Source organism: Vombatus ursinus, unplaced genomic scaffold, assembly GCF_900497805.2.
Source record: "Vombatus ursinus unplaced genomic scaffold, bare-nosed wombat genome assembly UNPS02009062.1, whole genome shotgun sequence".
Classification (NCBI taxonomy): domain Eukaryota; kingdom Metazoa; phylum Chordata; class Mammalia; order Diprotodontia; family Vombatidae; genus Vombatus; species Vombatus ursinus.
Genome location: NW_020948840.1, coordinates 17,161,003 through 17,176,146, shown reverse-complemented (window position 1 = coordinate 17,176,146; position 15,144 = coordinate 17,161,003). Strand labels below are relative to the sequence as shown.

Here is a 15,144-nt window from a genome sequence, read left to right as displayed (position 1 = left end):
AAATTGACATTTGCTTTTAAAGTTTGCAAAGTACTTTATATACCCTGTGTCATTTGAGCCTCACAACAACTCTGGTGAAGTAACATTTTGCACATGAGGAAACTGAGTCTCAGGTGAGGTCATAATTTTCCCATGGTCTCACTAGTTTTAAATATCACAGGCAGCATTTGCACCTATGTCATCCTGCCTGTCAAAGTACAACTCTCTGTTACTCCCTGAAGCTTCTCATGAACTCAGAAACATTGTAATGTAGACCACACAGCTTGCAAGCCAGTAATGAGGCTTTATTTTTCATTTTTCTTCATGCCTTTTGTTTCACTACACTTGGTTACAATACAAATACAATAACCAATACAAAACTCATATTACCATATATATTATTAGTATTATTTGTCTCATAATAGTATCCCTGAAGTACATAGGCCCTTATTTATAAACAATGTCACATAAGCTGCTGTATATACAACAGATAACCCCAGGAAACTTCTCTGTGAGGTGGGTCTGAATAAATTAAGCAGGACAAGTTAAGATTTTATTAAAAGCGGAGCAGCAAGATACCTTTGCATGAGCAAAAGGAAGTTTTCTACTGAAAATTTTGCTAAAGCTTTTATGGAGGCCATTTGAGGGGGAGGAATTTAGGGTGATGGGGAGCAAATAAAGGAATCTCATCACCTGCTTCTTACAGCCTCTCCCAGAGTGGGGAAAGGCACAAGGAGAAGGGGAAAAAAAAGCTTTCTGTCCCCTTCTTGAGAACATGTCCTAACAGAGTATCTTCATGGTGACAACATAGCCATTGTTTGTCTTTGTGCTTGTATATAATTCTGTGTGACTGCACATTTTGAACAGAAGAGCTGAGGGTGAGTTCTAACTAGAGAGGATAGTGAGAATTATATTTCCAGATTGTTAAAAGAGAGACTGTTGGCCAAAAATGTCACCTGCTACCTATGATAACTAGCGCCATTTAAGAACCAGAATGGGTTGTGCATACTGCTTGTAAATCTATTTGAAGCCTAGTTCTTCCATCAGAAATCAGCCTATCCTGAAGGATGTTGTTTGAATTCATGCATTTTATACACCATTCAAGCCTCTTGCTCTGTGTGTGTGTGTGTGTGTGTGTGTGTGTATACACACATATGTATGTGCATGCATGCCATCCTACCTGGAGTCAAACTCCAGCAGCTAAGAAATCCTTGCTGTTCACTAACATACTTCAGTAGTGCTTTCAGCTGGGTGGAAGTCAGTGTTCTGTGAATTGGTGAAATAAAACCATTCTCCCTGACCCTTGCCTGGCATTGTGTTACAGCTGAGTGATCTGTAAATCACTGGAGGATAATTAAGCATCCCGGGGCTGGGTTCTGCTGGTCATATGTCTGACTTATTGAGACCATGTTCTCTGAACTTTATCTTGAGTCCTTTTTGGTTTTACCTAAAGGTAGACTAGGCCGTTTGAAAATTGAAGTGATAATTTTGTTTTTCTTTCCAGTAAGTAATATGTTGTGTCAGCCCACAGGCCACGATAGAGAAGATTGCAGACTCTTCCCTTCCTCTGACTCTGATATGATTCTGGAGGCTCAATTGAGAGTCACCCAACAGGCGATGTCAGTAACAAGAGCCTGCTTACACACTGTTGTTCTTCATGAAGGAAGGCTATTATTAGCAAATATCCGTGGACAGAAAGACTTTTTAAGAAAGAGATTTAAAATGAGTTTTAGTGGCCATGATAGCTTGGGGGAGACAGTAAGTAGTTAATCCTTCATCTAGACAACAGGCCCAGCCGCAGGGTATTATGGTAACCTCTTTCCTTAAACTGCCAGAGAAAAATGTATCTTGATAGCAATTCCATCACATTGAAGAAGACAGAGTTGGAACTATGATAATTGTTTCAAAAAATTTCTTCCTACTTCTTTGTCTCAGAAAAAAATATAATCTGTAAAGTTAATGGCTCGAGATACTGGAGGCCTGGCTTCAATACTGGTGGGCTGTGTGACCAACAAAAAAGCCCCAGAACTCTCTCTTCAAGTCACTTGTCAACTGGTGCTGTTGCTTTAGTTCTCTCAGTTTAGACATGAGAATGAGCTATGTCCTGAGTTACACCACTTCTTCTGAGAATAGTGCTATTTCTTAAAATTTAAAGGAAGAGTTGGGCTTAAGTGAATTTTTAAAAAATTTGCCATGCATTTTATTAGATGTGCTAAGATGCAGGAAATTTATGTATCAGGTAGCTGTTAACACTTTTTGGGAGGGGATGCATGAGATTCCAGCTCTTTGGAAAGTTCCCAAGCTCCCAAATAAACTAATTGTCATCAGAGAGACTCCTAAGGATTATCATCCAATAGATTCTGTAGCAACATAAGGACAAAAATTTTTTCACCTCAGGACTGTGACTTCCAGGAGAGGTTACTGATTCTTATCACTGTCACTTTTAATGCCTTTCTAATGGTCTCAGACAGCACAGTCACTGTGATGGGGGGAGATGCTCTATCCCAGAAGTGCCTTCTGGTCCTGGGCATCTGGTTTATCTTGGCACTTACTGTCCAGCTCAGGGGAGGTCACCTAGGAGTTTCTGCGTTGAGCTTTAAGAATAAAATACATAAAATCATAGATTTATAAATGGAAGGAACCTCAAAGGTTAATTTAGTTCAGTCCCCTCATTTTACACATAAGGAAACTGACATTCTAGGAGGTCAATTGACCTGCTCAAGATTATCTAGGTGAGGGTTAGAGGGTGATTTGAGTTGGTTTGGGCTCTTACTCCAGTTTTCTCTCCATCATACCTTGTTGCTTCCTATATCAGCAAGTACAACAGATATGTTTAAATAGACAGATTTTTAAAAGGAAATATGAATTAAAAAAAGCAATAGTGTTTCAGTTTGACTTCAAATAGGGTTGCTGTTGTGGCAGTGTCCCAGTTTTTAATACCCAGCAGGTAGGAGAGAAAGAATAATGATCCCTTGAAGCCTGGACTGCTATTTTCTCATTAAATGCACTTGTTTCTCCTTTCCCCCTTGTCAGCCTTGTTTAATCCGTGCAGCTTTACTCTCTCCTTTCACATAAACATTCTCTTAGCACTTGTGTCTATCCAGGGGGTCAGTTCATATAAATATGTAGTTTGCATTTGTGTAGCTGTCTTCTTGCCATCTATTCATTTCTTTCTTTTTTTTTTTTTTTGCCTGGCCTATCTTGCCTGCTAGATTCTAGGTGTCTTGAGGGTAGGGGGTCATGTCTTAAAATTCTTTGGCGTCTCTCCAGCTCTCTTTTACAAAGTGCAGACAGTAAGTGCTCAATGCATGTTGCTGAATTTGATTAACTAGAAAGTTTCTTGTTCCAAAACCATGGAACAAAATTTGTCTGTACTGTATAGGAGTCATATTTGTGTCCTTTAACTCTTTAATATTATGCTTTAACCCTCCTTTGAGTCAACAGCTAAGGTCATGGAAAACCCTGACCATGGATCCTGCATTGTCTCAATGCACAGCGTCTCTATGGATAGAATAACTCAGGTACACATGACCTCTTGATTACAGGGAATTTAAGGTAGACTTTTAGAAGTGGAAGGGACCTTAAAGGTCACGTAGTCTGAACTTTTTGTTTTACGTATGAGAAAATTGAATCTCTGAGAGGTGAACTTTGCCTTTGGTCATGCAGTTAGCAAATGGCAAGAGCCACAACCAGAATTCTGGTCTTTTGGTTCTTAGTTTAGTGTTCTGTTCTGCTAGCCTTGCTGCCTTTCCTAGAAGTTGTCAAGCAGGATCCTGTTCAGAATATCACACTGCTGGAAATTCTTCCAATGAGAGACTGATTTGGGTTAGAAAGTGACGACTTGGAAAATCCAAATGTCCCAATTCATGCTTCATTCAGAGCTAGTTTAACTAAGGTTGACTTGCTACTAACAGCTCCTTGAGCTCATTCTGTTGACATTTTGATAGGGAGAGGGAAGGATAGATAATAGAACCACTGGAAAAGGAAGGCTGCCAGCCAAAGGGCAGTATGAGAGAACTAAGCACCTAGAGAGAAGGTATGTATGTGTGTGTGTTGGGGAGGGGGAAATGGGGTGTAGGGGTGGTGGTAAAGCGATGAAGAAAAGTAGATGGGAGAAAGAGATGTTTTGTGATCTTGCATGGATGAACACAAGGTACTGTCAGCTTTAGGTCTTGTTTGACTGAGAAAACTTGCTGCCTTTTAGTTCGCTGACTGGTCTATACTTTTCCCTCACTGAGTATTTGTAAGATGGCTGACTCATCTTAGCAAGCTTTTAAAAATGTTTTCTAAAGCCATGAATAGAGTTAAAAATAAATCTTTGTTCTTGAGAAGCTATTAAAAATTAAACATGCCCATGCAGCACACAGTGTGAAAACGGGCTCTTGATAGAAACTTTGCTGTTTGCTTTCAATAATTATCCTTCCTTTTAGGGCAGCAGGTTGAGGTTTCTGGGAACTCTTAATTTTTGTTTTGTGTGCTCCCACAAAAGAACACAAACCATCATTTGCTACTAGGGAATGAAGCCAATCAGCTTTTAATTTCTTTGGAGTCTTTTTTGGAAAGTCAGTAGTAAAGACAGGTTGACCGGACGCTGTGTACAATGTTCTGTTGGCATGTCACAGTATCTCTAGTATACAGAGTGGTGACACTGCCATTCCTGGGGATAGGAGACACCATGAAAGGCACCCATTCACTTAGATTCACACATCGGGGTTTCTTTTGAGGATGGCTGTGCAAATTACTTTTTGAGGTTAATAGAGGTTACTGTTAAGTAGCCACCTAGGATTCACAGAATATGCTAAAGCAAAAGCTTAAAAGGAAAAATGTCTTGACTGAAAGATTTCCTTTCTCTTTTGATGATTTTGAGGCCTTAGATTGTAGAGACTATAGGTTTATATAATAATAGAGCTTTAGAGTACTAAACAACCTTAGCAATCATGCCATCCATTCCCTTCATATTCTAGATGAGAAAACCCAGGCCCAGAAGAGTGAATTGACTAACTTAGTCTCCTAATCTGTTATTGGCAGAAGCAGGATTAGATTTAAGGTTTCCTGACTCCTGGCCAAGTGTCATTTGTACTACCCTAATGATAGGTGCGACACTAAGCAACATTTTGGAAATGTGGATTCCATCTCTTCTTTGGGTTGAAAAGAATCTAGTACTGGTGTTAGGGTCCTGTGCACAGGGAGGCATGTATTCAAGAAATACATTTTTGACAGGTGAGGTAAAACATAGCATGAACAATGGATTAGGTGGGTTGGGTGATGAGTAGACAGAAGAACATATCAGAACTTATCCCTAGGCTTAGTGGGAAAAAAAAACATTTTGACTTGGAAATTTTCCACACTCATTACAACTTTTATGGATATATTTTTAAAGGGCTCTTAAGTAGGGGCGGGTAGAACACAATCAAACTAAGCTGAGACTAATGGGTAAAGCCAGTACTCTTGGGGAGTACCCCAAGGCCACATGAAGCTTCTTGAAATCATCTGTACTGGGTGCTGAACTGGCTCCAATGAGCCGCTGTAATAGTTCAGCAAATGAGGTTTCTTCTGAACCTCAATGGATCAATAGACTTTTAAGACTTGAAAGGGACCCAGTGCTGGTCTAAGTCCTCAAGTAGAGCAGCTTGAAATGCATTCGTGTACCTGCTTAATTAGCTGCTTTTGGATGCTTTCCAATGGAAGCTGTTCTTTGACCTTCATTATTGGGCTAGCCATAACCTCCCTTCCAGTCCATCTTTAGTGTGGTTGTAGGAGCCCTCATGGTGGTTTGTGGACTGTTCACCTGAGTGTCTAGTGTGGATTTACTAAATTTACTAGAACTGAATTTGTTGTTGATTTTTCATCTCTGTGCTGTAATTATGGGGGTTTTGTTTCTCCCTCAATCCTGAGTCAGTGGTGGGGAAAGAGGGAGGGTGCCACAGTCAGAGAAGTGTTGCTCTAGAACACAGCAACTGGAGAGCCTGGATCAGGCAAATATTTTGCAGGTGATTAACCCCGGATTAGGAGAAATGAGCAGCTTTCCAGCTGGTTAGCATTACCTCCAAGCACCGTGATGCACCACTTAGTCAAACATCCATTAAGATGTCACTGACTACCAGTGAAAGGAACTGGTAATGAGAAAGGTGGGAAAAGAAAAATGATAGAAGTGCAGGGAGGGCTTGAGAGACACCTTGAAAAATTGCAAGTAAAATGTCATTTCATAAAAGTAGAGGTTCATGAGTTTGTAGAACTTCCAGACTGTTACTCATACCAGTATCATGTCCATCTGTGGAAACCATGGTACACTGATGTGATCAATTCCTCAAGTATTTCCTGATCCCTTAGGCCTTAGCACACCAAAGAAAAATTCAAAACCACTTTTCCTTCTGCTTGAAATATATCCAAAAAATATGCTGTGCATATTTCACAAGTGTTCTATTCACATGTTTAACATGATCAGGTGATAGGGAAGGAATTTAAACAAAACAAAACCAAAAAAAACAACAGGCCAGCCTTGAGAAGAGGATATCTACTTGGATGTTTCTTCTTTTGGATTTCCTGCTGCTCCTGCAAGCCAGGGTATGGCTGTGAATCGAGGCATTTCTCTTTAGTAGGCTGTGTGGCTGAAACCGCTGCTAGGATTTGGTATATCACTTCATGACATGTTTGGCCCTGATGGCCATGTTTCTATGCTTTGGAAATGCATCACTGTGGCTGCAGTTTTGCCCATCATTTTTGGTCTTCATTCAACTATCATAAGACTTTTGTTATTTGTATTTATATTGTAAGTAGACAGTCTGGGTTTTAAAGTCCAGTGGGGAACCTCAGAGTTTTCATCTTTTAGGAAGATATTCTTAAGGCGAGAGGTACAGTAAAGGGACATTTCAGTCTCTGGCCCTCTTGCTGGTGTCTTTTCGTACTCAAGGTCTTCTGAACGTGTGTATTCCATTTAGGTGAAAATGCACAGCTTGCAAGTATCCTCCTTGGGCCTGTCCCTATCCCTTTACTGTCCTCAGAAGAACCAACACAGCTGAGGATGTTGCAGCCAAGTTTCAATTGTCATGTTTTTCTTTTCCAAATGAAGGATGGCCTTCATTGTACTAAATTACAACAAATAAATAATTTGCTCCCCCCTCCCCCCACATTCAAATGGTTTATGTCCACATCGACAAGGTAAGTAAATGACACCTGGGATGCCAAACTATGGAGCACGCAGGCAGCAAGTTGTATGACTTGATGCCGAAGCAGAGCACGCTACTGACAAGAAGCATGAAGAGGAGCACATCGACCATGCATGCGTGGGGCCTTGCATTTGACCCTTGTTTTTTTAAATGACATGTCATTCTTTTGAAAGAGTAGGAGGAACCCATGCTCGCATCCTTTCTGGTGCATTTTGAGAATTCAGTCTGTGTGTGTGTGTGTGGCACTTGAGAGCAGGTTGGCACAAAATGAAAGGCAATGTTTTGGTCTCTGCTTGGTGGTGAAGCTGTGTGTCGAACTCTGTCCTCCATGGGCTCCAGAATCCCAGGGTAGAGAAGCGAGTGCAGAACAGGCTCAGGGACCAGGCTGGGTCATGCTACTCGGATTTCTAAGAACGGTGTCCCCGTAACTGCCAGCTGCTGGGGTGGCCTCCAATGGTAAGCCTTGCTGCTGATATCCATAGTGGACGTTCCCACAAGGGAAGTGGCGGAGCCTAAACAGAGGCACTTCTGTCACGGCAGCAGTCAGGGAAGACGGTTCCAAGAGCAGGGAGGACCCTGGCAGCCTGCCGGGGACAACACTGGGTGGCCCTGTGGTGGATTGTCCTTCTGGCCCCAATTTACCCCTCTCGGGCTGCTCCTTCTCTGTCAGGGGATTGTTTTTGGTTGCAGATTTCTCTGTAAACCAGGAGCCATATGTGGGGTTCCAAAGACTGGTTGGTTTGTTTCTTGATCCACGCCCTTTGTGCAGCTCTGTTGGTGGATTAGACTGAGAATATGCCATGTTGACATGTCCTCCTTCTACGGGTGTCCCTCTGGTGACACGGACTGGAGGCTCCAGAGCCATTGCTTTCTTCAAGGGCTTACCAGAGGAAGTGGTGGGCAGTGGAGGGGGAACAGATGGTGGACACACATCCTCTTTTTTCTCTTGCTGTGGACAGACTAAGAGAGGAGGTATTCTGTCAGGATCTTCTGGCCTCATGGGCACCTTCTCTTCCTCTTCAGTCATGGGACCATATTCTATTGGCAGAGCAGTATTAACCACATCTGGATCCTGGGGATAAGAGAAATGAATTTATAAGGCATTCTCACCTTGGATTGCTGTGGTACCCTCTCAGGCTATCTAAGTGACAAGTAGTCTTCTCCTTCTTTTTCCTTCTTCCAGTACTCTCTTCTCCCTTTCCTGTTTAAATTACGTATAGAACTTAAAAGACTTTAAACTTTGGTATTTGTCACAGTACCTTTACCTCCATGTGTAAGATTTCATAAATAATAATAATGACTATCACCTCCCTCCAATTCTTTGGGTCTTGTATGCTTGTTGTTATTTTTCAAAATGGCCCATTTACAACTACCCCATGCAAAAAAAGTATTATGGGATTTAAAATTACAGATTTATAAACATTTTAAATACAATCAATATAATATCTGGTAAATGTATATATGTGTATATGTGTGTGTGTATGTGTGTGTATATATACACACACACACATCTCAAAATGACATTTTATAAACAGCCCCAAGTAGCTTGTCTTTAGATAAATGTTAGTTGTAGTAGTAGTGGTTGATGTGCAACCTCAGAACTGTTTGGTCAGAAAGTAAGTGCATTGTATCCTATCTTTTGGGAAATTTAGAGAGGCATTGTTTTCATCAGTTGTCTGGTGTTGCGGTGAGACCAGGGAGAAATGAGGCACTTATATCTAGAACAGGAGTTGTTAACTAGGGGCCCTATGCACACACACACACCCCTAGATATTTTAGTTCTTTCTTAGACCTTAAGTTTAAGCTTTTAAGTAATTCATATGGAATTCCTATTAAGACTTTTTTTTTACAGATATGCACACCTTTTGTTGTTGTTGTTGTTGTTGTTGTTTTTGCTAGGCATTGGGGTTAAATGACTTGCCCAAGGTCAGTTAGTAATTGTCAAGTGTCCGAGGCCGAATTTGAACTCGGGTCCTCCTGACTCCAGGGCTGGTGCTCTATTCACTACGCCACCTAGCTGCCCCAATATGCACACTTTTAATGTGAAAAGTCAATCAGCCTAGAGAAGCATCTCATTTAATTGCATTTTACACTGCGGCTAATAGTTGGGGGAAGGGGCATGGCAGCAATGGGAAACACGCACCAGTGTCCACAGTAATTCACAGAGGGAGCTATGCTACGTCATCTAGAGAGGCAAGGGAGCTGTTTGCTGACACTTACAGAAGGTGTGCTATATTTGTTTTCCTAATGGAGATTAAAGTGAAATAATATGATGTCAAATGCAGGCTCCTCTCTCCTTTTTAGACTAGAAGAAAAGGTAAGCATGTCTGAGAAGTAACCCCTTACATACCACTTTATTAGAGAGACTGAACATTCTTACAAAAGATGAAAGAAGTATCCTGGGAAGGAAATCAGAAAAACATTTTCAAGGAGGTGGAAGGAAATCAATCACAGAGGGAGACAAATGAGGAAAAGAAAGTGACACAATCAAGAGACCAAACACATTTTGTACCATTGGACCTATTTGAGAGCTCCAAGGCTTTTGTCGTGGAATATGCTCCTATCTAGACATTCTCGAATTAACATTCTGTGCTCCATACTTCTATTGAGAAGAATCCGGTTAGCCCTGCCAAGTGTAATAGGTATGTTGTGGTGGTTGGTGATGGCCCCCTCCTGAGAAGGACCGTAACGATGGGCGACATTTAGAGGATGTCGCTGTGCTGATAGAACAAAGCATAGGGGGTCTGGAGAAGGGAGGGTTTGTCATCTTTTTGGCAAAAATATTCAGGATGACAGCTCATTTATATAGTGCTCTGCAGTTTATATACTTATGATAGTTTGCCAAGGCTCAAGGCCATCTGCTTATTGATATTTAATAGATCAATATATTCTTAGTCATAATGATGATAGGAGAAATACTAGACATCTTTAGAGCTGTTAGAGTTATAACTGCCAATTATTAGCTGTGTAAACTTAACCTCTCTGGACCTCAGTTTCTTTGTCTATACAATGAGGGGATTGGACTAGATAATTTCTAAGGTCTCTTCCAGATTTAAAATTCTATGGCATGTGGCATTATCTCATATTTCAGGGGACATTCAGTGACACTCAATAGCAACTATTAAATGGCCACTATGATAAATACTAGTGTTGCAAAAGTGAAAAAATGACAGCCCCTGCCCTTGAGGAACTTACAGTTTAGTTGGAAGCCTCTATTGAGAAAGTCAAAGTATGTTAACAGGTGGTTTTCAAAGGAAAAAAACCCAGTTTATCAGTAGCCGTATTGAAAAATGTTCCAACTCACTAATAATTAGAGAAATGCAAATTAAAGCATCTTGGAGGGACTGTGGGAAAACAGGTACATAGATGCACTTTTAGTAGAGCTATGAACTTGTCCAACCATTTTGGAAAGCAATTTGGAACTATGCCTTACAGTCATTAAACTATGCATACTCTTTGACCCAGCAATGCCAGTTCAGAGCCTTTACCCAGAAAAGATCAAGTAAAGAGAAAAAGAACTCATATTTATAAAAAATATAGGTGTTCTCTTCATAGAGGCAAAGAACTAGAAAGGTGGGGTGCCTATTAGTTGGGGAATGTGAATAAATTATGGTAATAATAATAGCATTTACATAGCACTTTACAAATATCTCATTTTATCCTCATAACAACCCTGGGAGGTAATTATTACCATTTTACAGGTAAAACCGAGGCAAACAGGTTAAGTGACTTGCCCAGATTCACACAGGTAGCAGATGTCTGAGGCTGGGCATCTGGCACACTGTCACGCATTAGGACCAATTACCTGCCTGAATAAATGGAATACTTATAAGAAATAATGAAAGGGATAGTTTCAGTGAAAGATGGGTTTGAACTAACCCGAAGTGAAGTAAGCAGAACGAGGAGAACAATTTCTCTCCTAACACTGTGAGAAGAAACAACTCTGACAGACGAGAACTCTGATCAGTACATTACTCAGTCATGATTCCGGAGGACTGACAAGGAAGCGCGCTCCCCACTGCCCGACGACAGAGAGAGGCGATGGACTCAGAATGTAGAATGAGGACTGTGGTTTTGGGATGGGACAATGGGGGAATTTTGTTATCCTCGACTATGCATATTTTTTTCCAATGTTGGAGGGATTTGGGAGGAAGAGAAAACAGAGTTTTGTTAATTGAAAAATAAATAACCAAAATCCATTTAGTAGGGAGATGAGAAATGTATCAAAGAAGAAATATTTTTCACTAAGTTTGGAAAAAGAATTAGGGCCCACTTGTTGGGGGCAGCTGGAGTGATATTAGAAGAAAACAAAGAATCAGAACTTTTTACTTTCTATGTCATCTTGATGCTGGAAAGAGTAAGGTCTTCTACCCTAAGGAAAGAGTGGGAGCCCAAAGTAGGTGGGGGAATGGTAAGAGGGCATCATCATACTCTTTCCAGTGAGGTTGTCTTTATATTTTCATATGAATTAGAGCTAGAAAGGATTTTAACTTGCCCTCTCACCTTACATGTGATTCCTCATATTAATGGCCAGAGAGACTGTGACTTGTTCAGGGGCACACAGGTAGTAGTATGCATATCTAGAATCTTTTCAAGGTGATGAAGGAACATACAGATATGATCTTAGAATATCATACGGAATTTCTAAAAAACATGGAGGATAGGAACTAGGATATGATACAGATAAACCTGATGCTTTTTTTTAAAAGGGGAAAGGGATTTATCTTGTAAATCATAGACTGGTAGGCCTAATGTCCATCCTGGGAAAAATTCTGAAATTAATTTTGAAACCTCATTGTGGGCATTTAGAAACCTATAATGATCACTGGGACCAACATGAGTTCATTAAGAGCTTCGTTTTCTGTTAGGTTTACTAGATCAGTAGATCAGAGTAATATTTGGCAATTGTATATCTTGATGCCCACAACATAATGAACAGTGTCCTGTGTCATGCTTATGGATAAGATACTGAGATATGGATTAGGTAACAATGCTATTAGATAAGTTGGCAGCTAAGTAGGAGAATCATACCCAAAGTAATTGATTAATAGTGTTAACCCATAGGGCTGGCTCTAGTGAAGTACAAGTCTCTCTGGTTTTGGCCTGCTTTATTCAACATCTGTACCAATAACTGACCAAAACACAGAAAACAGACTTTTGATTCCAAATTAAAGTGGATGAGACTGGGAGGAATACCTAATATACCACAGATGACCTAAGTCAAGATTTGAAATTGCCTTGAACAGGGCTAGAATACTGGAACAAGACCAAGAACAATAAATTTCTCAGGGATAATGGAAAGTCCTGCATTTAGGTTAAAAAAGATCAATTGCCCATATACAGGCTAGAGGACCCCTGGTTTGATGGCAGTTCATGTGGCAAAGACTCAGGGATGTTATAGCAAAAGGTGAGCCTTAAAGAAGCTAACAATTTTAGACTGTATTAACAGAATACTGCTGGGGTAGGAGATAGCACATGGGGATTGGACCTATGATTTCATTCATATAGGAACCTTCCTCTACCAACATATGTTGGCACCTCCTGTGCACCTGAGAGTTTTAAAGAGCTGCTTGGAGCACTTAAGAGTGACTTGCCAGGGTCATGAAACCAAAGGTCTTCCTGGCTTTGAGGCTGGCTCCCTAGCCACTGCTCCACACTGCCTCTCAAAAACCACTTGCTAGAGAACAGAACCTCAGTCTCTTGCATGACAGGTGAGGACACCACTATACTAACAAAGATGGTGCAGGTAACTGAGAGGTAATAGTCTCTTACACTGTGCTGGGCAGACTGACTCTGGAATGTTTGGCTCACTATTTAAAAAGAGCATTAACAAACTCTAGAGAATGTCCAGAGGATGGTGATCACAATGATGAAGAGTCTAGAAACTCCAAGAGGAATAGTTAAAGGAAGGAGGGATGTTTAACCTACAAGACGCCTGAGGGATTAGATGTGACCTGCACCTTGGTCTCTCTCTTGCTAGATCTGACACTCTCTGAAGGCAGGAATTATTTTCTGTACTTTTGTTTGTCATGGAGTCCAGCATAGCACTCTGTAAATCCAATATTATTTGGGATACTCATCCATGCCCTTAGAATGATTGAATAGAGTCTTAGGTAATCATTTAGCAGATACTCAGGTACGTAGCAGATATGCAGCCTCAGCTGTAGGTGGTGGATTACCACATCACAGATTCACCCTTTTGCCAAATAGTCCTCTCCTCCACCTCTAGGATTGACCGGGAGACACTAGCACACCATAATTGTCTGCCCTACTTTCCCCTTCTTCAAGGATGTGTTTCCAACAAGACTGCAAACTGACAGCTCACAGAAATGTCCATGTGAGGAAAGACTTCCAGGTCTATTCACAGAGATGTAAGTGGGCCATTGTGTCATTTCCCCTCTCCTTATGAACCAGTTCCTTCCAAAGATGGCAGGGTCAAGGCTAGTGTTACATATGTGGGCTATAGACACCACCCTTCTTAAATGACCCAGTTAAGTGCCATCCCCAGATACTGGCATGGGGGCACAACTATTCTGCAGTTTACCTGCTCTTCGTCATCCTTCTGGATTTCCCTAGTTACCACGCTAACCAACTGTTGTTGGTTGAATCGGTGCAGAAAGAGACAGATGCTATTATTTGTTTACATTGGGGTAATGCTTTCTCCATTCCACAATTTCCTTTGTATACTCTGCTTCAGAGATCATTAACATTAACTTCTGGTTATTGTAAACCAGCTGAAATCATCTTATTCCTTAACAGGTGCAACCTAAAATTTAAGTTTCCTAATTCTCGATTTTGTCCTCAAAATCTTATTCACATAGAATAAGTTAATGTCAGTCACAGGAAAAGAATAATTGGTACCTGGGTACAATATTCAATCCTCTCTAAGATGGTGGCAAAATTGGGCCGGTCCTCAGGCAGATGCTGCCAGCACTGAGTCATGATCCGGTACCTAAAAGGAAATTGAGAAAATCAGGAGCAGTATATGTGTTTTATCTTTGTACTGACCTAAACAAGGACTGTGATGTTGGAGGGCTACGTTGAACTGGGAAGGCAACTTAGGTAACCTGCAGCTGTCACATGCTGCCCTCTGGTGTTGGGTCAGGGAATAGCGACATGATAAGATAGGTACAGCAGTGCCGAGCCTCTTCACGTCCCCAAACTTAGTTTCCATACAGAAATCCTGTGGCCCCACCCCTGCAGTGGAACCATATGTGAGGGAAGAGACTTGAACCACCTTGTCTGCCTACATTGTCTGCCTATAGAAAAGATACAGAAACAGATCCTAAATTAGCCCGCTAAGGCATGGTCATAGAAATGAGAACAGGAAGGAATTTGAGTTCAACCTCCTCATTTTACAGCTTCCATAAATGAGGGCCATCACCCAGGTTCCTTAACTCTTTGGACTCTTTCCCTTGAGAATATGATGCAGAAGGGACCAAACATTTGATTTCAGATATCAGTGTTCAAGTCATACGTGATGTCCCAGGAGAAACCTAACATTGTAGGCTTGGCGAGTCGATAGACCCACTATTCCTCGTTCTTGTTTCTGTTATATATTCCCAGCCTTTAGTATAGTACCTGGTAAATAGTCATAGTTTAATATAGGCTTTTCTCCCCCATTCATTTATCCATTCTAACAGAGTGTGTATTATTTCAGCCACTGTGATCCTAGGTGCATTAAAAGAGGTCAGCACTTTGACCGTTCGCGGAAAATGAAGAACAGAATGTTTTTTAAACATTCCGTTTTAAATACAGAATTGTTTTTGAATTCTGTTTAAAATTCAAATAGATTTTTTAAAGAAAAATTATACTTAGTAGATGGTATCATACACAGGCCCAGGGCAATTTTTGGGTGGATCCATCCGTCCTCCACTGGTGACAAATTCAAGAACTTCCTGATTACTTTTGCTTGGGTATGGCATGTATCCAAGGGAGAATATTTCCCACAGAAGCACACCGAAGGACCTGAACAGAAATCAGAAAATGCAGTTATTAA

At 40.9% G+C, this 15,144-nt stretch overlaps 1 protein-coding gene across 1 annotated transcript in view; it reads right to left on the bottom strand.

Annotated features, from left to right (window-relative positions):
- Positions 1–7,518: 7,518 nt before the first annotated feature.
- ALK (ALK receptor tyrosine kinase) overlaps positions 7,519–15,144 on the bottom strand; it is a 970,895-nt gene continuing 963,269 nt past the window's right edge. The window contains exons 24-26 of the mRNA XM_027850364.1: positions 14,979–15,113; positions 14,007–14,097; positions 7,519–8,217 (exon numbers count right to left, since the gene is read on the bottom strand). Of these exons, the coding sequence (XP_027706165.1) occupies positions 7,519–8,217; positions 14,007–14,097; positions 14,979–15,113 (925 nt within the window). The remainder of the gene's footprint in view (positions 8,218–14,006; positions 14,098–14,978; positions 15,114–15,144) is intronic.